The sequence below is a fragment of the Morone saxatilis genome, unplaced genomic scaffold (genome assembly GCF_004916995.1).
Source record: "Morone saxatilis isolate NCDOM2014 unplaced genomic scaffold, NCSU_SB_2.0 Contig22, whole genome shotgun sequence".
Taxonomy (NCBI): Eukaryota; Metazoa; Chordata; class Actinopteri; family Moronidae; genus Morone; species Morone saxatilis.
The window spans coordinates 20,572,216-20,598,873 of NW_023339785.1; the positions used below are offsets into that span (position 1 = coordinate 20,572,216).

General features: G+C 39.9%; 1 protein-coding gene across 1 annotated transcript in view; it reads left to right on the forward strand.

The window, feature by feature from the left end:
* Positions 1–26,658, forward strand: part of tenm1 (teneurin transmembrane protein 1) — a 167,505-nt gene that overhangs the window by 95,580 nt on the left and 45,267 nt on the right. The window contains exons 9-21 of the mRNA XM_035669788.1: positions 112–213; positions 2,643–2,837; positions 4,903–5,103; positions 6,979–7,164; positions 7,323–7,352; positions 7,464–7,610; positions 12,322–12,556; positions 13,801–13,920; positions 14,018–14,279; positions 16,568–16,853; positions 22,879–23,022; positions 24,057–24,309; positions 25,064–25,084. Of these exons, the coding sequence (XP_035525681.1) occupies positions 112–213; positions 2,643–2,837; positions 4,903–5,103; positions 6,979–7,164; positions 7,323–7,352; positions 7,464–7,610; positions 12,322–12,556; positions 13,801–13,920; positions 14,018–14,279; positions 16,568–16,853; positions 22,879–23,022; positions 24,057–24,309; positions 25,064–25,084 (2,182 nt within the window). The remainder of the gene's footprint in view (positions 1–111; positions 214–2,642; positions 2,838–4,902; positions 5,104–6,978; positions 7,165–7,322; positions 7,353–7,463; positions 7,611–12,321; positions 12,557–13,800; positions 13,921–14,017; positions 14,280–16,567; positions 16,854–22,878; positions 23,023–24,056; positions 24,310–25,063; positions 25,085–26,658) is intronic.

A 26,658-nucleotide genomic window follows, 5' to 3' on the forward strand; every position in this document is an offset into this window, starting at 1 on the left:
TTTTTTTTCTCTATATTTTATGTCTTGATTTGTGAATGTGTGTGTGTGTGTGTGTGTGTGTGTGTGTGTGTGTGTGTGTGTGAATGTTTGTATATGTGTGTGGCTGTGCAGACTCAATGGATGGTTGCTCCACCGACTGTAATGGAAACGGAGAATGTGTGGCTGGACACTGTCACTGCTTCGCTGGATTCTTGGGTCCTGACTGTGCCAAAGGTAAGAGATATTTGATAAAGGATAAGGATGGCATTGTTCAGTATTTTTCCTAATGGTAACAAGCCCCAAAAAACACCAAAACCAACACTTTGTTAGTTTATCTCTCAATACATTCTGACCTCCCTACTGTGTGACCCTCAATCCCAAGCCCATTAACTTCTACTGTCATTTTTTTTTTTAATGATATAATGGTATAAAGGTAATTTACTAAGTTAGGTGGCTAGTTTTAGGGCCAAATTTACTCAAAAAATTAGATAATTTTTTCAAGCTGTTAATATGTATTTGGTCACTAGCAGTTATTTACAGCACCATGACTATTGCGCAGTATAGCTTATCGAAGAATGACAGGATATATACAATCGCTTGTTTCCCCTGTTTTATTAGCATATTTTTTCATATCTTAATAGGACCACCCTAATGTTTTCTGATAGGCTCCCATTTTAATTAGCTACTGATGCCGGTTTGTGTTAATAAAAACACATTTTCACCAGTGGTCTTAATCAATTCAGTATATTATACATTTCCACAGCAGCAGTTCCATTAGCCACCATACAGAGTCAGGTGTACTCACCACTCTGATTCTTTCTCTCCTTCAACAGAAACAGGTTCACCAACTATTTCCCCTGTTCTGCTGTTTTTTAGGCGCTGTTAAGCTACTGTCAATAGAACTTCCTACACGTTTTCTTATTAAAAGCCTTGTAGCGATTCAAAGGGCAAACTCCCCTGCAGATGTTAATTTGAAAGATCTGCAGGAAGTTTTGAGTTTTTTATTCAAAGCACTTAAAATGTTAGAGTGGGAGCAAGTGAAGTTAAAGACCAGTGTGTAGGTTTTAGTGGCATCTAGCGGTAAAGTTAGAGATTGCTACCAACTGAATACCGCTCACCAAAACTTGCAAAACATGCAAATCCATGGAAGAGGACCCCGTCCCTCTGTAGATAAGTAGCAGATTAGTGAGTATGAGATGAAATACACATTATGCTGAATATATTATATAAGTGCAGGTAGTGTTTTTTTTTATCTGGCGTTTATTAGTTAGTGGTGGCCACACTCTTGACTTTCCTTTAAGACTAGGCCATTATTTTAGCTTTTATCACAGAATTTAGAGTATGTGGGATTGAAAATAAACTACGGTGTCTATGTTCATGTTATGAAGGAACATGTCACCCATTGCAAAAGTTTGGCTAATTGATATTTTAAAACTGTAAAACAGTGATGTTCTATTGCATAGAGGAATAAAATGTATTTTACTACATAGGCAATACTTGTCAGTCATTGTTGGTTTCAGTCTTTTAATGCCATTTGTTGACAAAAAGAAAAATACAGAACATTACCATCCTTTAACTGTAACCTTTCCATATAATCTTCCCCGCTCCAGTTGTCTCCTTTACACTTCTAACTCTGTCATTTGTTTCTCTCTCTGTCTCTGTATCTCCTCTCTCCCTGTTGCTTTCTCTCTGCCTCTGTTTATCACTCTCTCTCCCTCTGTCCTTCTTTGTAAAATTAATGTAGTTGTACCTGTCTCATTGTGTAGTAACAGCTGATATGATATCACGTCCTATGATTTATTTAGGCTCATCATTTATTCATTTGTTCCTCTCATCTTTGCTCATTTGCTGGTGATATGATATTCTCAGTTTGAAAAAAGTTAGACAGCAAGTTTTGGCAAGAGTTGTAAAAAGTGAATTTCACTGTGGGGTACTGTTAGATTTAACAAAGGATCAAACAAACACATAACACATGCCCACATGCATTACCGCACAGGGCCATCACTGCAAATTATCCCAGAAAAAAGCAGTTGGTTTTGGATCGTCTTTCTAATCCATTTGAAGTCTGGAGCTGCCATACCTCCTCCAGCTGCAATGAGGGAGGCGGTGGGATTGGAGGGGGGTGTAACTGTCAGTGCATCATCAGACAGACACTCACTGACTTTATTCTACCTGGCTGTCATTACATTAGCCACACAGCTCTCCATCTCTGCATGGAGATAGCTGCGCTTTCCACCCTCATTCTATAAACCCCTAATGCTCTCTTTCCTAATCTTCCGTTTTCACGATTGTTTTCACGGCCTGTTCAGAGCGAGTGAGGTGACGTTGGGGGGATTTTCTACAATTCCTGGGTTGCCGTGGTAGCCAGGCTCAGGTGGTGCTTGAGTAAATTGAAACAGCGTGAGGGATAAGCTGGAGTGTGTGTGTGTGTGTGTGTATAGGTGCGTGTGTGTGTGTGTGTGTGTGTGTGTGAAGAGAAAGAGAGGGAGACAGGGGCTGCTTGAGGATTTGCTGAATCCGCGCACTAGCTGAGATAAGAGAGCGTAGCCCCACTCACGGTAGGTTACTGCAGTCTCCCAGCTAATATACTGCAGCACTTTGTGTGTGTTTGCATGTGTGTACTACTGAATATGTGGGTGTAATCTGTGTTTGTCCTGTTGCAGATTCGTGCCCCGTGTTGTGCAGCGGTAACGGCGTGTATGAGAAAGGAAGGTGTGTGTGCCTGGCAGGGTGGAAGGGGGCAGAGTGTAATGTGGAGGAAGGTCAGTGTATCGACCCCACCTGCTCCAACCATGGCTCCTGCATTCAAGGGATCTGCATATGTAGTCCAGCCTACAAGGGGGTTAACTGTGAACAAGGTAAGTAAAGTGTAACACTCTCAAAAGCAGATACACACATAATTTCACATCTGCACAACAAATATGACTTATACATATTTAAATGAAAGTAAGCATTCCATTTTAAAGCTGCACTAATCAGTATTATTAAATTGACAATGCATCAAATGACTATGTAGTTTAATGACGTCCGACTCGGCAGACCTCATCAGCTATACGGAAGGTATTAATCAAATCAAGTCACAAATTTGCTAGTTTTCTAGCCAGCAACACTGCCCACATCAACCCAGTGTAAAGCTGCAGCAGTCAGCTGTTTTAGCAACTGATAACAGATAGACAGACTTTAGGAATTGGTGGAGACCAAAACGGAGCTAAAATAAGAGTGAATATTAGACTTGCATTAATTAAATGCACAGAAACATGACTTATAATTAATGCTAACGTTGATTTGTGTATGCTGGATGTGTAAATAGGCAATTGTTTGCAAACACGTTACCCCACTTTATTAAGTTTTGATATTCAAGTGTTGTGTTTTATGCTTTTTCAAGTGCCTCCAAGTGTACAATAATCAATTCACGCATCTTTAATGATGAATTTGAACTTTGAACCTAATTTTAATCAATTGTGTTCCAATAAATTTCATATCATGTAGATTAACTGCTTCTCTTCTTCCTCTTCTCAGCATCATAATTTGTCATACATACTGTTGAAATCTACGTAGCTTCTTCTTTTCACTAATAGATGTCCATCAAAGATAAATGTCCATAAATTCACCAAGAAATCATTTACAAAAACACACAACTTCTAACTTCAGATCTAGTCTCAAAATCATTTCACATTAAATGTAGACTTTCGCTGCAGTATAAAAAGCAATCTGGATGATTGTTTTCACATACATGGTTACAGTGCAAGTAGGAACTGCTAGTAGATGATTCAGCATCACCTTTCATGGTGGCCAGATTTAGCAAAATGTAGGCTGCCAAAACATTTCAGTTAAGATAGTGCAGAGCTAATTCACTGACTCCATGGCAACGTTATATTTATCACACAATGAATGCCGGCAAGAACTTAAACATGTTCACCCAAAATGAAAGGAATAAAAATTAAAAAATATATTTTTCTGTTATATGATTTACAGTACAGTACTGTTTTCTGATAGTATTAAATATAGAAGTGGTGCATGGTTCTTATAGGCTTATCACTAGAACATTGAAACTCTACTCTATCCATTCCTATACAGATGTTTGTGTTAAAAACTTTGCAAACAATTTTTATTATTCTTTTTTTACTTTTTTAGTTTTTGTCAAATGGTGACATTTCTCAGTAACCTAGCTAATTCTGATAATGGAAGTATCAATTCATTGAATGTATATATTGTAGTTTTGTTATGCTGTTATATTACTGTAGCCAAGATATAGGCAAATAGAGTGAAAAATGGCCTCGGGTTGAATAGAGATATCACTTATTTAGGCAGCTCAGATAGCTGAGGCACCTCACAGCTGTACAGGAAACCAGCCATGGGCCTTTGACACTTAGAGCTGTCCATTGTAAAACCACCCAATAAATTAGCAAAAACAAACAAAGCTGTGATATTTAAAACAATAATGATGTTACACTTGATCATTACCTGATGGCACAGCTGTCCCAAAGACCGCCCTGCTGTCGCCTCCAGTATCTCGGCCTGTAGAGACTGAATCAGGTGTTTGACCTTGAGCGGCGGGGCTGAGCTGAGTTGAGCTGAGCCGAACTGTGCTGAGCTTTGGCTTGGCGCTCAGAGCTGTAATTACACACACTAACACAGCGTAGCACAGACCACCATGACACACACACACACACACACACACACACAAACCAACCCATTTCACCCCTTATCAAAGCTTCAGTTCTAAGTGTCCTATGAAGTGTAATGTTGTGGAACAGATACAGGGATTGTAGCTAGGGTGGTTAACTCCTGGATGGGATGCAAAGAACACTGCTTTCATACTCGGTGAACTGATGATTATAATGAGGCAGCCCCCCCCCCTTCACTCCCTCCCCTCACCTCTGACTCACTCTTTCTTTTTATTTGTCCTCTCTCTCCCTGCAGTTGACTGCATAGACCCTCAGTGTGGCGGGCACGGCGTGTGTGTGCGTGGGGAGTGCGTGTGCTCGGCAGGCTGGGCAGGAGTGAGCTGTGATGACCCGCTGCCAGCCTGTCAGGAGCAGTGTTCAGGACATGGCACCTATCTCCCTGAGTCAGACACCTGCGCCTGCCAGCCCAACTGGACTGGACCAGACTGCTACACTGGTAAGACCTGAGGATTATTGTTCACCCACAGAAAAAAAAGGAAAATTGTAACTGCACATCACTAGTTTGCCAGTGTTCTTGTAGCATGCATGGTCTTGCCAGATACTATTTTCTGGGGATTTGATAGACATGAGAGAGAAATATGGATTGGAGCCACTCTGTGAAATGGGTCTGTGGGTGTGTGTGTGTGTTTGCATGTGTGTTTTTGCACTCTCTTCATGCTGGTCGTAAATGAGATTTCCCCTCATGACTCTCTGACGAAAGCACTCTCTGTCTGCAACCCCCCGCCCCCACCACCACTATCACCACTCTTGCCTTTACCGTGCATTTATAGTGTAACGCACATACTCATGCAGACACGCACATATGCTCATGCACACACAGACACGCACACCTTCCCTTCAGCTAAATGAGGGAAAAAAAGCCAGGCGAGAAAAAAGAAAAGACCTCCATTCTCACTTTGCTGCAAGGCCTTTTGGAGACTGCTACTCCGAGGAACATTCCAGCTTGGCATTTAAAAGCTTGCTGATGTTTATTATATACCTGTTTACTTGTACGCTATATATTAGTTAGTCTGTGGTTTTTAAATGTGGTTCTAAAAGATTTCTTGCATCTACAACTGCCTTTCAACTTTCGTTTGCTCTCAGTAAACACCGCCTGCTTAAATAGACAGCAATTCCATACTGTTTGTAAAGAAAACGCATTAAGTTAGCCATTGTAATGACAAAAGTAAAGCATATGTGCTTTAGTGTGTAAAATATAAAATGCAGTCTGCGGTGCATAGTGAGAGAAATGTCCTTGTCCTTGCAGTGTAAACTGACATAGCCATTATAGCACTGACTTTCCTGTTTCCACCACACTAACTTAACGCTGGTGTTGGGAAGGATACGCTTTACCATGCACACCAATGATTTGCAAGCAATTGGCATTAGCTGCTCTCTCAGGTGTGTGCATGTCTTATTATAGTGATATAGCCTGTGATAATGATAGACCGTGGCTGAATATCTGAGATATGAGTGGCCTCTCTCTACCTACCGGGCTTTTAATCAAAAGGACCCAGCAATTCTACGTCCTGGCCTTGTTGAAGCATAGCTAAGCTAATGTAATTCTAATAGAGAGCTGAAAAACTCTCCAACTTTAATCCACTTTTTCCTCCCTCTCCATGCTATGTATATTTAAATTGAAATAACTTTTTACTGCAGCTGGATAAGTAGTCTTTGTGTGCCTCCAGCACTTTGCTCTCTTTACTGATGGATGAGGCTTTGCTTCTGCAGAGAGAGAGGAAGTTGGATGGTGAAGAGCACAGAGAAAAGGAAATAGACAAAAAGAGGAGGGAATCATTTTAAAGGGATGTTGCAAGAGAGAGGTAGAGAAAGGGATACTGAAAAGAGAAAGCTGACAGAGACAAAGAAGGGGAGATGAACGGAAGGAAGGGGTATTAACATACTCACCAAATTTGATCAAAATGTCAGAAAAGAATAATAGAGCTGAATTGGAGTCCCTGTAGTTTAAATATGCGGTGCAAATACGAATCATTTGGCTGTTATTATGAGTCTATTCACTCTTCCCCTCCTTCAGGGAGCTCAGCTATTAGAGGTGGGAAGATTGTGTATTGTGAGAAAGTAGACCTTTTCGTCTCTGAGGTTATCCTCTTTTATCGCTTGTTTTTTCTCTCTCACCTATATCCGATGGCTCACCCCCAACTCTGAATTTTTTAGAACTTTTTTACTCTCTCCCTGTCCCTTGAGCCTCTTTTGCCTTTTCTTTTCTTCCAACGCTCAATTCCTCTATTTGTTCCCCTGCCTCTCATTCTCTCTTTCTCTCACACTTACATGCTTTTTTCTCACGCGTATCCCCACCCACCTGTTTCGGCAGAGCTGTGCCCAGTGCCATGTGGCAGCCATGGTGTTTGCTCAGAGGGCCAGTGCCAGTGCGAGGAGGGTTGGATTGGCGCTGCGTGCGACCAGAGAGCGTGCCATCCTCGCTGCGAAGAACACGGCCAGTGCCACGACGGGACCTGCATCTGCCAGCCTGGCTGGGAGGGAGAGCACTGTAACATTGGTGAGCTGTGTGTGTGCATGTGGGAGTGTTTAATTATTCCTTGTGATATTTTGATTACTATGATTAATAGGATTTTTAAAAAGGTGTTGCTGGCGTTGGGATAATTTCCATTTACAACTGCTTTCTCTTACACAATTCTCACTTTTTCTCCTCCACAGTTACTCATGATTTGGATGTCGTTGTGAAAGGTAATTTATCTTTATTTAGGATTTAAATCTCATATTGTGCTCCTCCAACATGCTCACGAATGCCAAAAATGTGCTTGTGTGTTTGTGTGCATGTGGGGCACACCTTTTCAGATGGCTGCCCAGGGTTGTGCAGTGGGCATGGGCGCTGTACCCTGGAGCAGAGTGGCTGGCGCTGCGTCTGCCAAACTGGATGGAGTGGGCCTGGATGCAGCGTTGTCATGGAAACTGACTGCAGTGATGGAACAGACAACGACGGAGGTGACATTCTAACATCATCTATCATTTTCTATCTCTTTTTCTCTTCTTACCTCTTTTATTTCTGTCTGTCTGGCAGATTGTCCATTCCATTCCATTACTTCTCCTCCTGTTTCTCCTGCCGAAAAATCTGCCTCATTGTTCCTCCCCTTCATCCCTGTGTGCCGTCCCAGTCCTGCTGAGACTCCTGTAGAGTCCTGCTGGTCATTATTATATTGAATATGTATTTGTATGTGTGTATGTGTGTATGTGTGTGCAAGTGTGTATGTCTGTTTTTCTCTTATCACAGCTAAATGTCTAATATGCATACCACCTGCTAGGATAAAAGGCACTTCACAAGTCTAAATACAGCAAGCCATGCAGAAAAAAAATCAGTTTCTTTGGTTATGAGGTGTTTGGTGACAGGTGAGAGGTGTGTGTCGCTCAGTTTTGTAGCTGTTTTTTCTGTCCTACTGTGAAGAGACAAGAAGGAAACATATCAGCAGTAGCGGGAGCTCTGCTCATTACAATAATTTCCTCGCCATTTCAGTCTCATCTACGGCTATTGTCCAATACATAACAAGTTTTAAAAATTTAGTACAGTCTCAACTGTGCCCATTCACTTTGAAACTCCATCAAATATCCATTATGGACATGCCCGTTAAGGCGGTACTATAATCCATCATTGCAAACAAGATTGTGTTGAGTTGTTTGGAGTAAAAGCTTCCTCATTTTTTGTTGTTTGTTGTTTTTTTCATGTGCTTCTACATTTTTTGATTAGTGGCGTTTGAATCAGTGCACGCAGCAGCGGGAAACCCACACCCAACGCACACATACTTTTTTGTAGTCTTTTTTTTCAGGTGGTGCAGGTTGCTGATAGCTGTAATGTAACCTTTTTTCCTGCACATTGTTTACCAAAGCTGCATGACTGACTGAGCCAACAACTTCAAAAAATCAGTGTAGATGGCAGCTCAAAACATGAATTACAGTACCTTACCCTGGATTATAACCTCAGAGCCATACAATAAAAAATGTCTTGTGTACTATAAAATAGGGGCTGAATGAAGGAAATGACTCACAGCAGGACATAGCGTGCCAACAGTGTAGGCACGGATGTTTTTTGTTTCGTATTAATGGATTATTTTCTATCTCATTGTTCTGATTATCTGTTGTTATTAACGGCTGTTTCAAACAGGAGGGAAATAAGGGTCATTAATATTATGAGCTTGTGAAATGATCTTCACAAATAATTTCACAGCCTGCAATCGTATATCACCTTTGTGCACATGTGAAGAAAAATTACATCTAAGAATCTGAATGTGTAAAATAATTAAAATAATTAGAATAATAATCTTACAAATTTAAGTTTGTGAATGTTTAATAAAGTCTTTCATTGGTAGAAATGTTATGTGCATGTGTGAAAAGGTTTTGTGCACAGAGATGGTGCATTTTTGTATAATATTTGATGTATGTATAATCAATATTTCTGCTGGAATATAGTGAGATTTCAGAAAGTCTGAGAGATGGACACGCAAATTTCCTATCTGCATATACAATACTCAAGTTACAAGCTAGGAGCTACCAGTTACAAGCGTGTTAGAAGCATTTTGACCCTGTTTTTACACCTGTGCCAACCAGCCAATCACAACTGACATGAAATCAGACAAAGTCAAATGGTAAACATTAATTATAACTGTCAATAGCTGTGGCCAGACACATTATGTTTTTTAAATTGTACGTCCATCCGTACGAACATGCGAAATCTCAGGAACGCCTCTGGGAAAATTTCTTCAAACCACTTGTCCACTTGGAGGATGAACTGATGAGATTTTAGTGGTCAAATTAGGTTTTCAGTCATAATTTAGAAATGAATTGTCCGATTCCAGATTTCACCCACACGCTGACTAGAACAACACAATAAATAAACAATAACTATCACAGTACAGGCTTTCATCTTTCCATTTCATCAATTCTGCATTTGACAAATCAAAGTATTGTAGTGTACATCGCTAATTGTGATCCTGTGAATGAATTTATACAATGGATCAAAAATGCCAGCAGAAAACAAAAGCACCACATTTTTATAGCTATACTAGAATCCATCTTGACATAGTAATCAAGTACATGTGTACTTGTTTAGCCAATACATTTGATAATCCTTCATTAATCAGTTTAAAAATGTATATTCACTGGAATCAAACATATATTGTAAGTATAGTTATAACTTCCTTTTAGCCAAAAAATACACTTAATACCTTTAATTAAATTCATTTAAAGCCTTCACTAGTCTGGTCAGATATGGATGTAAACTGCAACTTGGCTGGTTGGCAGAGGCATACAACTGTGGGGCGGTAATTCTAGTTTTGCTGTTGGTTTGTAAAACAAACAGCGAGCGGGGGTGCTGCTACAGCGGACTGAGAGCTTTAGCTGCCTCGGTAAACACACCGACCTCTTCGGCTGTCATGGTCCCTCCTGACCAGCCTGCTGGTCATTCTTCCTCCACAGCTTTGTCAAGTCTATAAAAATAACCCTATGTTATCTGAGGATCTCAGCTTGGACTTGGAATAAAACAATGGAAGGATGCAGAGTTTAAAAGAATAATTCAATATTAAGAAAATATACTTTCTTGCATAGAATAAGATGAGACGATCGATTCAATTCTCTGTCTGCCTGTAAGTAGCACTAAGTTCCTGGAGTCTTGCTGATTCCAGGCTGCCACTGCACTCGGCCAAGAAATAGTCATGTAGGGCCTCTATGAAACCACAAATTGTCATTGTGGTTTTTGTATGGATTTAACAAGTTACCTATTTAATCAGTGAGCTTTAGAGGTCCTTGTAGGCAGATTTGGTTACATTTGAATAGAGCCAGGCTAGCCATTTCCCCCTGATTCCAGTCTTCATGCTATGCTAAGCTAACTGGCTGCTGGCTGCAGCCTTAAATTGAACAGACAGAGATGAGAGCAGCATCAATCTTCTCATCTAATTTTCTGCAAGAAAGCAAGGAAGCATATTTCCCAAAATGTCTGACTAATCCTTTAAGAGACTTTGGCATTGGCAGGCAGGAAGGGTCTAACAAAAATGCTATTGGTTGGATTATGGGAAGTGTAGGATCCTGTGTTTATGTAGCTTGACCCTTATCTGAACTAAAAGTCAGGATACCTAAGCCTCTGCCGCTTGAATATACTATAAACAAACTACCCTACATTATAGTTGTGTAATACTAAATTGCTGGACTACCCCTTACATATGCCTTGATTTGATTTAATATCACGTTTTCTCTGTATGAGTGCGTAGGCATAAGTAGAGGTTAAGGTAGTGAGTGGGTGGAGAAAGGGACAGGTTTCTCTCTACATTAAACTCAAACAAAATATATATATATAGTACAGTATGGCACTAAAAGGAATATACATACAGTATGGCATCATATGGTATTATAATGCCATATGAATATTGATGAGCTTCCTCAAGTGTCTGTACTGCAGGTATGGAACTGTTCAGCGCAGGGGATGATTATGCTGGAGAAAGACTCACTAACAAAGCCTTATGGATACCATTTACTCTTTTCTTATCTTTCTATCATTCAACCTCTCTGCACAGCTTTTCAAATACCATAATTTTCTACCACACAATTCAGCCATCTCCCTTAATTGGCAGATATACTGTAGGCTCTCATAGCCTTCTCTCACAGCAATCTTTTTGTCTCTGAAGATAGACAGAGATGGAAAGATGCTATCACAAGTAATCAGGGAATGAAGAGGAACTTTGAAGAGTTTCAATTATTCTGCCTGGATGGGAGACAGGAGTGCATGTATTGTTCTTCCTCTTACAAAAATTGCATTTTTCTGCACACTAGGCAGTGAAATCACACGCACATTCATATTTATATATTACATATGTTCAAAAGCTACATTTCCTTTTTGTCTCTTTCTTGTGTGTAACGGTTAGCAACCATTCCTGCATAATAAGCAGGACACCTGTGTGTTCTTTTAGTGAGAATGATTTTAGAAATTCAATTAATAGTGTGCTTTAAAGCTGAAGTTGTGAATCTTATGGAAATGGACCATTGTACTATGCTACCTTTGTAGGAGGAGGTTATAATAGAATATTGTTGGCCTTTAGCTCTCTGCTCTGTGGTCAGATGCATTTAAATGTCAGCACTGTTTCCTGCCTTTTCAGAAACCGGCTTGAAATAGGAAACACAAATGCCAGCCTGGCTCCTATTACCTGCTGCCTTGCTTTGTATCTCATTGTTTATGCCGGACTACTATGGATTACATTCAAATAACGCTGGTGATTTAGGTCTGATTTATAGCAATAGACGCTATAATTGTATGCTGATGGCCCCTAATGAATCTCATTTGATTGATACTCAGCATAATTATGATACATGTGCAGTTCATTGTTGTAGATTAGATTACTCCAGTAGATTTTCTCGTCAGCCCACAGTGTAAAAAATTATTTCTTGGCAGTTCTGAGGTTTTATGGTGTCTTCTTCATGCCTTTCACTGCGGATATATACAGTACTTTGGCCTTTAAAATAGAAATTTGTTCTCAGCACCGTAGTCATTTAAATCTATTAAATCTTTTCCTAACTATACATAATAAAAATGTTAATATCTCACCTATATTAACTGCGTAAATTCAAGGACCCTCTTAACAATCAACTCCTCATATGAAGCTGTTTGTGTGTGAATGTGTATTTTATTTATACATTTGGGAACTCCTGTCTTTTTCAGATGGCCTGATGGACTGCGTAGATCCAGACTGTTGCGAGCAGCTGAGTTGTGGCTCCGACCCTCTGTGTCACGGCTCGGCCGACCCCTTGGCCCTGTTGCAGCAGAGCCCGCTGACCCCCACCACGCCCCCCTCCCCCGCCAGCACACACACTCACAGTTTCTACCGCCGCATACACTTCCTTCTTGGCAAAGCGGCCACACACACTCTCCCTGGAGAGGTGCCCTTTGATACCAGGTATGCGCTTGTTTACTCTTTGTGAGCCTCGGTCTGCGTGTGCATGCGAATACCTTCATGTATTTGTTTTGTATGTCTGTGTCCTTGAATTGTCCTATTGTATGGTATGTTGAAAGACATGAGAAGTGGATAATGAAGTAAATACATCCGTGTTAACGCGTTGAATTGTCGCGTTGAATTGTCTATTACCCATTTGTTTAATGAGAGCGTGTGAGTTTGCATGTGAATGAGGCTGCTCATGTGTTCACGTGCCTATGCACACATCTTAGTGATCTGTGTTCCCCTGGAGATTAGCAGTCACACGGCAGTGCATTGACCTATCGGTGTCATGCTACAACTGCAGAGTATTTGTTTGTCACATATTAATGCTTAATGTATCATTCAGTTACACCAGTCGTGAAGGTGTCACCATTAATTTTTCAGTGGCCTCTCACTGCCATCTAAGAGAGGAAATACATCTCACCGACATGATGATGACCTAGAAAGTTTGGTTTGAAAAACAAGAAGTGATGCCTCTCTGAGTGCATTTTTCCCTGGTCCACTTGTAGAATAAACAAATAAATTAATTATGTGGCTGTTTTTTCAGAGGGGAAATCGATGGCAGCTTTCAGGACAGGAGTAACAAACGGGGCAATGCAGCCACCCGGGGAAACCTCACCATCCTTCATTTATCCCTCTTCTAGAGTAATAGATAGGCTCCATCACTGAACGCGTGTGTGTGTGCATATGTGTGTGCAACACATGTGTCTGTCTGAATCTGTCTTCATTTGACCAGTTCAGTGATTATTCCGGATTTAAGCAGTGTATTTCACACTTTACCTGCAAAAATCAAGATGAATATTTCAAAATAGCAGAGATGTGACTGATGGTTTTAGGGCTATTTAAAGAACAACACAGCCTTTTTTTGCTGCAGGTACCACTGTCACTGTAATATAAACATTATGTGGAGGTTTTGTTTTTTTATATGACAGGGTGTTGAAAGGTTTTACTGTGGGTTAAGCTATATTTATGGTCCTTGTATCCTGGAAGTCTCTGGCAGATTTCTATGTACTAAATAAGAGAATTCTACTGTGTAGAATAAATGCGTTTGCTTTTTTTTCATGCACAAGGTCATTTGGCTTGTGCGTCACAACATGCCTCTCTCTTCGAACAATGATTATGTTTTCCATCATCATTTTCCATCAAACCTATCATCCCTTCCTTTCTTTGTGTATCTCTTTCTCTCTCTCTCTTTGTTTTTCCAGTCGGGTGGCTGTGATTCGAGGTAGTGTTGCATTGCAGGATGGCTCTCCTCTGGTCGGAGTCAACATCACCTTCCCACAGCATCCAGAGTATGGTTACACTATCAGTAGGCAGGATGGAAGGTAGAGACATCCACAACCAAAATACACAAAAGATGTGCTTCTATTATTCCCCTTGTGCTCCAATCTTATTATGTCTTACTGTCATTTAAATCTTTAGTTTTGACCTGGTGACCTTGGGCGCAATGTCTATGACCCTGATGTTCCAGCGCCCACCTTTCCTGCCACAGACACGCACTATCTGGACACCTAACAACAACTTCCTGGTTCTGGATCAGGTGACCATGTCGAGGGAGGAAGCACAAACTCCTAAATGTGACATCAGGAGTGTTTTGAGTCCCTACCCGCTGGTCCTACCCTACCCACTTCCCAGATACACAGGAGCATGTGCAGAGAAGGGGCCAGCCGTACCTGAGCTACAGGTGCAAAACTACTTTACTGCAATCAGAAAATCTATATAAAATGTATATGCACTGCTTCACGTCTACAATTGACAGGCTGTATGAATGAAGCTTAGTAGCAATTTGTAACAGCTCAGCTACAAACCAACCCGGTCTCACTGGATTTTGCAAATTTAGCTCAATTCGTCTTTGCATCATGCAAATAAGGAATGAGCAAAATGCAAATTTGTGCTCCATCCATATACTTCCCACCACAAAAGCAAATTAGATGGCTGAAAGTCAGGTGTGGAGGTCAGACTGGTGATTATATATTTACCCTCCAGTGTGACTCGAAAGATCTTTTTTTTACAGTGACCAAAACCTCACCCTGACCTCATTTTAGTTTCAGTAAAGTTCTTGGTACCCAGAAAGTTATTTTCCTATTAGCTAAACACATGATAGACTGCAGAAAATGTCACATCCAATATGAATATAGTCACATGATCCTTTTGTGGCAGAGAAAAAAAAATATTGTAAATTATTCATATCCACAACATATCATCTGCACTTCAAAGTTCAAGCTCATCTTACAAAATCAGATGAGATTGGGATGAACAGATTGTCAGAACGGAGGAACATTTTATCCTCCTGACAAATAACACCTCAGGACAAGCAGGCAGCAAGCAAATAAATGGAAACTTAGTGTTCACAGTGAGCTTAATAACACCCGCTGTGTTCACCTTGGTTAATAAATGGAATAAAAGCCTTTAAACTTTTGATGAAAGCGTGTCAGAGATAGTCAGCTTAGAGATAATTTGATTTAAAGTAATCACTAAATCAAACAGCATTGGATTTAAAGAGAGATATTATAGTGGATAAATACATTTTTGCTGTACTTTTTATCAGCGAGATGAGCTTGAGACAGGATATGTATCCTTTTTTCTACATTTTCTTCAAAAATAAAACCCTCATTGTACAGACAGATTTCATCCTTCAGAGTTCATTTCATTCATTAACTAGTAGAGTGAACTCAGTAGAGTGTAGATCTCTACCAGGTGTGTCTAAGATAGTGATGTGTGGGCTCTGTGTTGGGTATCGGCTCTGACGTCATCCAAATTCGCATCACATAAATCCTCCACCTGGCACCCACCCGAACACATTATTTTCTCTAATTGAGAGACCTGCACCCGCATGGACATTTCACTCCCCCTCTTACCGGTCCCTGTAGGCTATATTGCCTTATAAATTATGTTGAGCAGCACAAGCTTTCCAGGTGATTTCTTTGTTGTGTATTGTTGTGTGTGTCGCAGTAATGTCACAGCAAATCATGGGACATTTAAGCAGCAAAACTAAAACTGTAATAAAAAACTTGACAGGCCAGAGGAAACTCTCCAGAGGAAACAGAATTAAACATTTAGAAAAATCTATTTATATTTATATTTAGGACAGATCCGATAGAGCTCTGGATTTATCAGGAGGAAGGCTGCTTACCCCAAACAATTGCACTTCATGAACCTGGACTGTGTGTGTGATCTTTTGGAAGTGTAAAGAACAATTTACATTAGATCTGACCAATCATGTCAGCATGTCACAGATTTAAATAAAAAGCGTTACGCTGCTGTGCCTTCATGCGTAAACATGCACAGTGTCTCTCTTAATTTCACTCACCCACAATTATCAGAATGTTAATTCTTCTGACCTGAACCGCCAATCCACACATTATGATATAACTGCGATCCGCACATCACTAGTGTCCAGCTTGTATGCATGAGAGTAGTGGAATGAATGGAAGACAATAAGCAGTTGAATATAACAACAATATAACCGGATTACAAACAGAAGCAGTTGTTGATCATTTGTGACCAGCTGGTTAAAAGGAGTGAGAAGTCAGCAGTCAACGGTGGTATAAAACAGAGCCGTCAAAATAGGTTTTTCAAGGTCTTTCAAAAATTGTGAATCACTGCAACCACAAGAGGTCCATGAGCAAACAGTCATAAATGTGCCCAAAAAATATTAGGCTGATGGTGGCAAGATTAGTTGCGGACAGATACACACTAAAAATGATTCTTAAAGTAAGAAAAGAAAATCATTTTCTAAAAATATTTTTTCTGATTTTTATTGTAACATGGCTAACACATATTTGCCCCTTACTGTGTAAGCTATTTCTTCCTGTACCTGGCACTAACACTTATTACGTGAGCTTATTATACAAATACAAAGTAATAATAAAACACCTTTCTTTTTTATATTATTCTTTCTGTCTCTTTTCTCATTAATCCTCTTTCCGTCACCTGTATTTCTCACTCTACTCTTCATCTTGTTCTCCCTAGGCGGTGCAGGAAGAAGTTTCAATCCCAGGAGCTTTTGTGAAGCTCAACTATTTGAGCACCCGTGCTGCAGGCTACCTCTCTCTGCTGCGAATCCTCCTCACACCTCCCTCCCCATTGTCCCCCATTTCCCCACTGGGCGGCCTGTCTAAAGTGCATGTCCGTGCATCGGTCCAGGGAAGACTGTACCAGCGCTGGTATCCCGCTGGGCCTGGCCTGGTCCACAGGCTGGTCTGGAACAAGACTGATGTTTATGGCCAGGAAGTCTGGGGCCTCACACATGCAACTGGTAGGTAGAATATAAAATATAATGAGCCTCATTCCAAAATATTTTATTATTTCTTTTAAATAAGAGAAAAATAAGAAAACGTATGGGGTCATACAGGTGGTCTCAGGGTTTAAGACAGGATTTTTGATAATCTCTCTACTGTTCCTGTTGAAGTAGAAATCTCAATACTTTGTGTTATAGTCAGGCATTTATGTCACTGATGTGAGCGAGTGACTAAAAGGAATAATTTGATATTTTGACAAGCACCGTTAAAGCTCACTAATTAACTTTTCGAAAAGGAATTTTGTTTTTCAATCAGAACACAAAGAAAAATATTAAAATCGCATGTTTCATGCAAACACACCGAGAACAAAACTCTGTGTAAAACCATGAGTTGGCGTTTGTCTACAGATTAAACAAACAAGATATAATGTGTTAATTAGGGACCCCTAGAGGTGTTGATAGATTTTATGAACTTTGGAAGAGAACCAGGCAACACACTAAAAATCACTGGGTTTTCTACCCACGAGTGCTGGGTAAAATGAATCCAGTATTGCATCAGTGCATCAATTTTTAACCCTGTCATTTTTAGTATGCAGCTGTTTCCCTTCTGTTTCCAGTCTTGAAGCTAAACTAAATGCCTCTTTTTTCTAGCTGCGTAGTTAATGTACAGATTGAGATTGGTTTCAATCTTCTTATCTAACTCTTGACAAGAAAACGTATAAGCATACTTCCCAAAATATTTAACTATTCCTTGAAACGTGGCTAAGGCTTCCATGGGAAAATGGATTTGTACAGTTTAGTCATATTATTTCCAGACATAAAATTCCTGAGAGATGAAGTGAAATGTCTTTACCCCAGATAGGAAGAAATAAATTAAATCAAAAAGAAGGGCTACCACCTCTCAACTCTTAGAAAAAGGATGTTTTGATCAGCTGTGTCAAATCCAACCACTACTGCTAGAAGAGAGATTTTATTGTAATCCCTATTAAATCTCAGGTCTTTCAGTGGCTGTTTCCGTACTTTGGTTTGCACAAAAGACTGATTGGAAGTCGTTGTGTAAATGATTTATTTAGCAGGTAATCAGCCAGTTGTTAATGGACAGTCTCCTGCTGGGAAATGCGAGATTAGATTGCTTGATAATAAATAATTATTCAGTATTTAGGGTTTAGTTTCTTTACTAGTGGTTCTACTGAAGATTTACCAAAATGCAAAGAATTGTTCACTATAGTTAAATATCAGGAAATTCAAACCATAAATGCAGTGGGAAGCGGACTGTGCAAGCACACACTGTACCACCTTCACCAAGACCTTTACCACTGACAGTAGAGAAGACTACTTGTATTGAGAAGAAGGAATGAAAAGAAGGATGGCTGGACAAATATAATGTGGAGTAACTGGCAGTAAAGATATTATCACTAGTAGAAGGGAGATAGCACTCCTGAACAGAGCTGGCTCTATGGAGAAAAATGGGTGCATGTGCAAAATACAAATCTATGCATGGAAAGTGTTTATGAATGTGGCTCATTGTCTCTTTTTTCCCCAATTGTCCTCTCTTACCTGTGAAAAAGATAAACTGGCTGTATACCTAGAACTGTTATTGCACTTTTGGTCCATTATGGTCAAAACAGACATTTTAAAGATGCTGTCGAGGCTTAAACCTGTGGACTTTCTATTGGTCATTTAAGAGATAATGTTTCTGCTATCTGTGGTCGCCATTTTTCTTTGTGGAGGGTTGTAGACAAACAATGGAGCTGAGAGAGAGAGAGCTTTCCATAAGCACTGAGATATCTCAGGCATACCAGAAGCTTTGTCCACTCGAGTGTATGGTCTCATACAAAGATTGGATCTCTCCATCCCTAGGCTTTCTCTCTCCTCCTGATCCGTCCCCTCGTCCCCTTATCTGTTAGAGCTTTATTTCATCTGCTCCAGCTCTCTCCTGATCTTTCACCTTTTCTCAACTCCAACAGCCCTGTTTTTTATTTGCCCTGCTTTGCTGAACCATCTCCCTCCCTGCCCTTTTTACCCCCTTCTCTCGCCTCCCATCGTCCTCTACCCTCACTGCGTTTCCTGTGTTTCTGTCCTTTCCTGAACTCTTTTCTTCTCTTCACTGCTTGTTATTTCCTTCATTCTCTCTGATCTCCCCTGTTACCTTTCTCCTGTCTTCCTTTGTCCCCCCTTGTTCTCTTCTCTCTCCCCATGTTTTCCCCTGATCCTTCCCACTCTATAGTTCCTGGCATACGCAGGAACATTTTCAGCAGGGGTTGGGGGGGGGCCCTGGATACCTGCGAGCATGCCACAGCTTACGTGCACAGGCATATTAATGTTTAGCATAAACAACTGACAGATGTAGTACATTCTTTATTGTTATGTTATGAAATTTGCATGGAAATAACATTACAGCAGGATAAACAATATGATCAACAGGATTGAGGATATTTAAACATACAGGCTTAATACAGATGGGCTGATTACTACTTACTTTGTAGTGTTTTATTCAACATATGATTAATGACAGTGTTTAAGATACTGTAGCCATCAATCCTGTCTGAAAAAAATATTCAGCATCTGTCAGTACTTTCTCTCTGCAGAGAGTTTGTTTTTTTTATTTCCCTACCTCCACAAGTCCATTGTGGGTTATTTGCTGCTCTATTTTTGAACCCAGCAGCGTAGCTAGATCGCAGTCAAGTGGACCCTGCCCAGGGTGTCAGGAGCTTGCCAAATGCACTTTTGGTAATTTCCTGGCCAGACTCCCTTAGCGCACCTGTTGTGTACTTGGGCACAGGGTGAGATCAGAAAGAATACATTACCATACATTATGGGTGGGTATGTTAGAGGCTGTGACAATCATGGCTAATCACATCCCCTACTTTCATCCCCTTTAAATGCAGGGCTGGGACAGTTTGGGAATCCTGCAGAGAGTTTTAAACAGAGGGAAATTATTGTTTTCTGGGATGTGCAGTTTCAAATATGAATACAGCAGCTCAAATATACTGCCAGCACAGTGATCCATAAAGTAACCATCTGCAGTTAAATGGCACCATAGTTCCATGAATGAAATGAAAGTAAAATTGAATCAACATGCAACATAAACGTGATCCTGGTAATGATCCACAATTAAGTTGGGGGTTAAAAATCGCAGTCTTTTTTTTTGTGAAACCACTATAAAACTGAAACCCAACAATCTCAACATCACATCGCTCATCACAGCCATGTTTATTAAACGTACCCTATTTTAATTAAAAATAATGTCCAGGCGTCACTTTGGCCAGAATAAATGTGGAAAAGTGAACAAAAGACGAACGAATTTGTATGATTTTTAGATAATTTTGGAGAGTTTTCACCAAATAAAGAGGCCAAAAGCTGCCAACCTGCTCGATGCGCGGCAGGCCCCGTGAGGCGCACTCAATCTTGGTCCCAAGATTACAAAGCACCCACTGCTTGGCATTGCCACACCCTTTACTGTGTCTCACCAAGATACCAAATCGGCACAGCTTAGGAAATAACAGTCAGTCCAAAATGGTTCTCTAAATTTCCATTTCACGAAAATAAGAAAACACTAAACACTGAAAATCTGCCAGGCAGCATAAAAACCAGTGTAAATTCTGCATAAAGGCGTATGTGAATATACAGATAACGTGCAGACTCATTTTGACTACTTAATGCTGTGTCAGCGGTTTGTAGATGTGTTCAGACACACACATATACGTACGGCAACATGTGTGTACGCACACATACTTCTTGTGCACACCTAGTCAGAGAGAGCGAGAGAAAGGGAGATCATGCTCTGTTTGCTGGGGTGAACACATTGCCTGAGGCTGAGGGGAATGAAAGCTTTCACCTGTGAGATATTGAGTGTGCGTTTATGTTCTATGGTGTGCATGCGTATTGTTTGTGAGAGAGTGTGTCTACGTGTGTCCATGTGTGTGTCATTTCTTGTAATATAGCTACAGTAATATTCGGTTGTGAAGCAGTTCTCCAAACACTGACACTTTCCCTTTGAGATTGCTTTGCCCGTTTTGTCCTGGAAAAGCCTTGTTCCTCAAATGAAGTCAGTTTTATTGTATTTTTTTTTTTAAACAGGACAGTGTCCCGCGGTAATGTATTTATGGCAACTTTTGATGCATTTTCATAAGGATGAATTGGTTTTCAGGCCATGAAACAGGTTCTTCAAGGGGGGTGCAATGTGACTTTAACGGTCAGAAATCACACAATACTAATTTGTTACACTTGAAGACATGCTGTTACTCTACTTCTATATACATTTACACTCAGTTCTGTTTCTGCCCTTCAAAAACACAAGATTGCAAGCCTATCAGAGCTTAAGACGCACACAATTGAAACAAATAAACCTTTGGAATGAACTTAAGAGATAGTTCCAGAAGATCTTTTGTCCAACACTATACGGTTTATTTTTCTCTCTCACAAGCCCCAGTGTCCCAAATTACCCATTATTTTCCCTCCCCAATCACTTTATCGATTGTAGCTACCCATTAAGTTAGAGACTTAAGTTGGCCCTGTGTGCCTGCTGAGTGTTTCTCCCTGTGTTAAAGGGAATCTTCTTTTTTGTAGATAATATGAGCATGTATGCTTGTGTATTCCATCATCTCTCTACTGGTCTTTATGCTGACTTTGCTCCCCATTTACCCTCAAGTGCCCATCAATGCACGGGCATGTTAAGAGAGATCAGTGCCAACAGTAATTGACAGGAACAACTATTCCTCTGCCACATTTATGTCAGACGTGTCAAGCTGCCCTTACTGTACTGATAAGGTGTATCATTATCTTAATTTAAGCACTGTTGTATCATTTTAAAATGTGACTAGATTAACTGTATTGGACTCTGCGTTAATTATACAGTACATTCAAGAGATGTTTTTTATTCCATACATTACCAGAAAAACAAAAGTTCAAATATTTAAAACAGCTTTTGGTGATTTAAAGAAAGATGTGATGACCTTTTATTTAATTATAGCTTAATTTAATATTCATTAATTAATTGATATAGGTTGCCTACAGTGAAAAGTAACTTTTAACAAAATAATTTACAGCACACAGATAGTAGGAGCCTATGTTACATTTTCCCAGGCAAGGTTTGGCAATGAGTAGTAGGTTAGCGAGTTAAAGTGAAGCAGGGGGAGACTTTTATTTAGCAAATTTTATTTTGTATGTTTTATTTTTTGGTTCTGACTGATAATGGGGCAGGATCATCAAAGAGAAAACGAGAAGAATTGACTAAGGAACAAAGAAAAAAGAACAGTGATATAGCACAAGTGTCAAACTTGGTCAGTCATGTAATACATTGCGAGACGTATTCACATCAGTATACAAATTGCAATGTAAAATGAAAGTTCCTTGCAGGGACTTTAAATGTAGCTGTTTGTTAGAGACAATATGATAATAAAAATAAACTAGAGAGTATCATATAAATTAATCATACAGTGTGTTTTGTTTATAAAATATGCATCTGCAGTCGGTATTTATTTTCTACCTATGAAAAAGGCTTATGACTTCATGCCTGACTTCTGTCTGTATGTGTGATTGTGTGTTTGAGAATGACACATATGTAAGTATGTTTGTGTGTTAACACCTTTTTCAGAGCTCCCACGGCTTTGTCACCTGCTGCCTTTAAACCTATTCTGAGTCTGAAGTGGTAAATTATTGTCGAAACATATTTAATCCCGCCAAGCAATAAGAAGCTGTTGATAGTTGTTAGTTGTAGTGGGAAGCTGCACAGCGTATCATTACAACTAAGAGGCCAAGCAGCTAATTCTAGGGCTCCTTCATGAAGATGGGCTCCTCCTGATTACGCCTCCACTTCTCACTGATCTCTCTCAACCACACACACTGATGAGGTCTCGCTACAGGCCTTTCATGTGTCTCACCACTCAATACAGTATAGTTTTGAGATAGACAGAGAATGAGGGTGCTTGTGTGTGAAGTCTGACTCTCAAGGTCTGTACCACTTACACACATTTTGCTTTATATACTGTTACTGTGCATAACATCAATCCCTTTTTAATATGTGAATGTGTTTGCATTTCAGTTTCTGTTGGCTATGAGTACGAGGCATGCCCTGGCGTTATCCAGTGGGAGAGGAGGACCGCTCTGATGCAGGGATTTGAACTGGTCCCCTCAAACTTGGGAGGGTGGTCTCTGGACAAACACCATGCTCTCAACATACGCAGTGGTAAGAACAAACAATATACGTGTGTGCTCTTCTTGTTTTTGTTTTTGCTTTTAGTGCATGAGGGCTAGCTGCCCTGCATGCTCTATTTTCAAATGCACAAATTAAATTTTCAGTTTAAATTTGTTTTTCAGGAAACGACATTGATGTTTTGCTTCTTTTGACTCAAACACATACAATCAGAATCCTACCACATTAAATATTGTATTTTTAGTTTAGAGTTCTCACTGAATGTGTGACAGGTGCGTTGGATAAAGGTACAATAACACAACACACTGTCTCTCTTACTGCTGAAAAAATATGTTATTATATTTACACATTTTTGTCTGATTTCAAAGCACTACTGTAAATATTAATATACAATATTGAACTTACTTATAGAAAACTGCCGTAAGTGAACTCAAAAGTATTAAAGTAAAATAAATCTGTTCAAACAATACCAAGCGAATACAAACTCATCTTGCAAGAGCAATTTCTTCTCGGCGTCCTTAGTCGAACACTGCTTCTATCAGATTTTTGACGCACGGTGATTGAATAATTTTTAACTTAAAATGCAAGATCTTGTCGTTCTTTAATGAACAAACAAAAATGGCTCCTACAAGTACATAAAATCACTCCCAACTACAAAAATGTCAAGGATAACACAATTAAGTCCAAGACTTGACTGTGGTCCTTGAAGCAAAGATAGTACAAATGCAGTAGTCCAGATGACTAGGCCAAATACAGATTCATTAAAAACATCACAAAAAAATCTTACTTCTCTATATCATTAAGTATTCTTTCCTAACTGTGCAACAACCTGAGTAATTCGGGAAACAAACGTTATCAGTTATTATTTGTTAAGAGTTTAACATTCAAAAACTAGAGATGAATAAAGATAATCTGCTTCATCAGGGTTGTGTGACTGTGGTTTTGATCACAACCCCACAAAGGCAGAAAATTATGTGTTCGTGTAGGATCCCATCACCCATAGTAAGAAGCAGAGAAAATATGTCTTCATGGCCTTTAAGGTATTTATTGCATTCTTCCCTCCCCAGGAATCCTTCACAAGGGAAATGGGGAAAATGTCTTCCTCTCGCAGCAGCCTCCTGTCATTAGCACTGTGATGGGGAATGGTTTTTACCGAAGCGTCCCCTGCGGCCCAAGCTGCAGCGGTGCCGCTCGGGACATGATGCTGTTTGCTCCCGTGGCACTGGCCAGCGGCCCCGATGGCTCTCTTTACGTGGGGGACTTCAACTTCATCCGCAGGGTTCATCCTGATGGATACACCAGAACCATACTGGAACTCAAGTAAGACTCTCGTTGGGTATGTGTGTAAGTGGAGACTGATCTTGGTACACACAGTGGGAAGCAGTGAGATGCTGAGCATTGGATAGACTAGAGCACAATTATTACAAAGTTAGCTCGGCTGATATGGGTTAGTATGGCTTTAGCTCTGGTTGGCATCTGCAGTTGTGATCTGTTTGATCTCAGTAGAATACATTCTGAAGTTTGTCTTCATGCAAATGCAGAGTGTATGAGGTTCAGACATCACAGACTCTAATCTACCTCTTTAGGATGTGAGAGAAGCTGAAAGTCTTTGCTGTGAAACAAAGCTATTTTTTTTCTGTGGATTATGACAATGATATCTGCTACTGTGCTGCAGGCACTACATTCTCTATTTCTGTATTTTCTCAAGCGTAGAATCTCGATGGGATTGCACAGTCATTTGTCCTGTAAAGTGTTCTCCTTATGTAACTTTACTCTCTCATTCTCTGTTATTATTGTATCTCTGACTAATATTTCTGGTTCAGACGAAGGTTTCATAGTGTCTGTATTTGATACTTCCCTGTCCTCTGGGAGGAAATGCCAAAAAGCTTCCTGTTTAGGTTAATATTTAATGTGAACCAATACAGTCATCTAAATCAACCCTAATCTCACTTTATGAGGAGAAAATTGACTCATTGTAGCCTGTGAAATTCTGAGTGACTCTTGTTAGCATTGTAAATGATTGTTTTTACCTTCTCTTTCTCCTTTTAAATGCTCCTTTATGGCTTATTATCAGGAACCGTGACATCAGACACAGGTGAGAAATGCACAAAACTCACACATACACAAAAAGAACACATGTCAAGAGAAAAGACAGTCCATGTTGCAAAATGCCGCACAGCCCTTCATCTTGGCTTGTTTGCTGCAAATTGCATTGACCTGACTTCCCCTTTTCCCACAAACACACAGCACAAAAACTGCATATACTCAGGTTGCAGTCAGATCTATCAAATCCTCATTTAAATTTCACTAGGCAATATTAAATTTGTAAATTGGAAATCAGCCAAAATGTCAAGGATTTCATGTTTTAGAGGATTACTGGAACTCTGTTTGGAGGATGCAGCGGTTCACTCATCCTCCAAACAGGACTAAAAGCCTGAGGCCTTGTATGGCCTCGACATCGTCCCTGGCCCAGAGCCTTGATGGTGGTGTGAGCACCATGTTCAACAGAAGATTAGACAGATGTTATAGGTTTTGTGAGTGTATGTGTGTGTCATTCCGTGTGTGCACCACTATCAAGGGTTATATCGAACCGATGTGTGTGTACATGTGTGTACTTGTGGATGGTTGTGAGAGAGACAGGGAGGGTTTATCCGATTTGAAAAGAGAGGATTTTTCAAGATGCCATATCTGTAGCATGCCAAAGTTTCCAACCATGCAAAAAGGATAACCTGGCTGGGTGTTTATGGTTGTACTGTATGGGTGGGTGTTTACATATGTCTGCAAGTGTGAAAATGAAAATGTGGCTGTGATGCACAAACTGTGATACATTTCTTCTGTAGGCTGTAGCCTAAGCCTGTGATTCCCAACCAGGGGTACTTGTACCCCAGGGGTTACTTTTGCAGTTGCCAGGCGCCAAGTGTAAAGATTATAGTTTAGCTAAACCATTGATATCTAATAGCAATTAAGCTTTAAAAAATATAGCCACGAGTCAACTATCACACAACATGCTGGTAATGAGAGTGTGTGAAAACTGGTTTGCATGTGAGAATAAGTTAAAATAGTTACATTATATATATATAGAGAGAGAGAGGGAATAGAAATAGATGATTAAAATCACTAGCTAAGTGTAATGGAACAGTTGAAATACTCTGAGAAAGCTAAAAAATGCAAATTTACCTTATAAAACTAATCTGCAGAATCTAAAAAGTCTTAAAATCTAAAATGTCTTAAATATGATTTTGACAGGTCTTCAAAATTGTAAACATTACTTGTATAAAGCTGCATTTTTTGTTTCCCTTTTAAATGTGTTTTTGGAAGAATTTTGTGTTGATCACGCTGTAACAACTAAAAAACGAATCCAACATGAAACAAATACCAATTTTCCTTCATATCCTTTCTACTTTTTTTTGCCAGCATGGGCGTACAATAGGTCCTAAATTGCATTCAATATGGTCTTAAAAATGTCTTAAAAATGAACCTGCAGGAAGTATGTTAATCATTGCAGTTCAACTGTATGTAACACGCACTATAATATCCATGTTATTAATAGTGTTGAGGAAAGCGATCTCTTTAAACCCTTATCCTCGCGTGTTCTTTAATGAAGCGATAGGAGAAGATTTAGTTTACTCAAAAATCAGCTTTATTCTTAACACCAGTAGAATGTGCAAA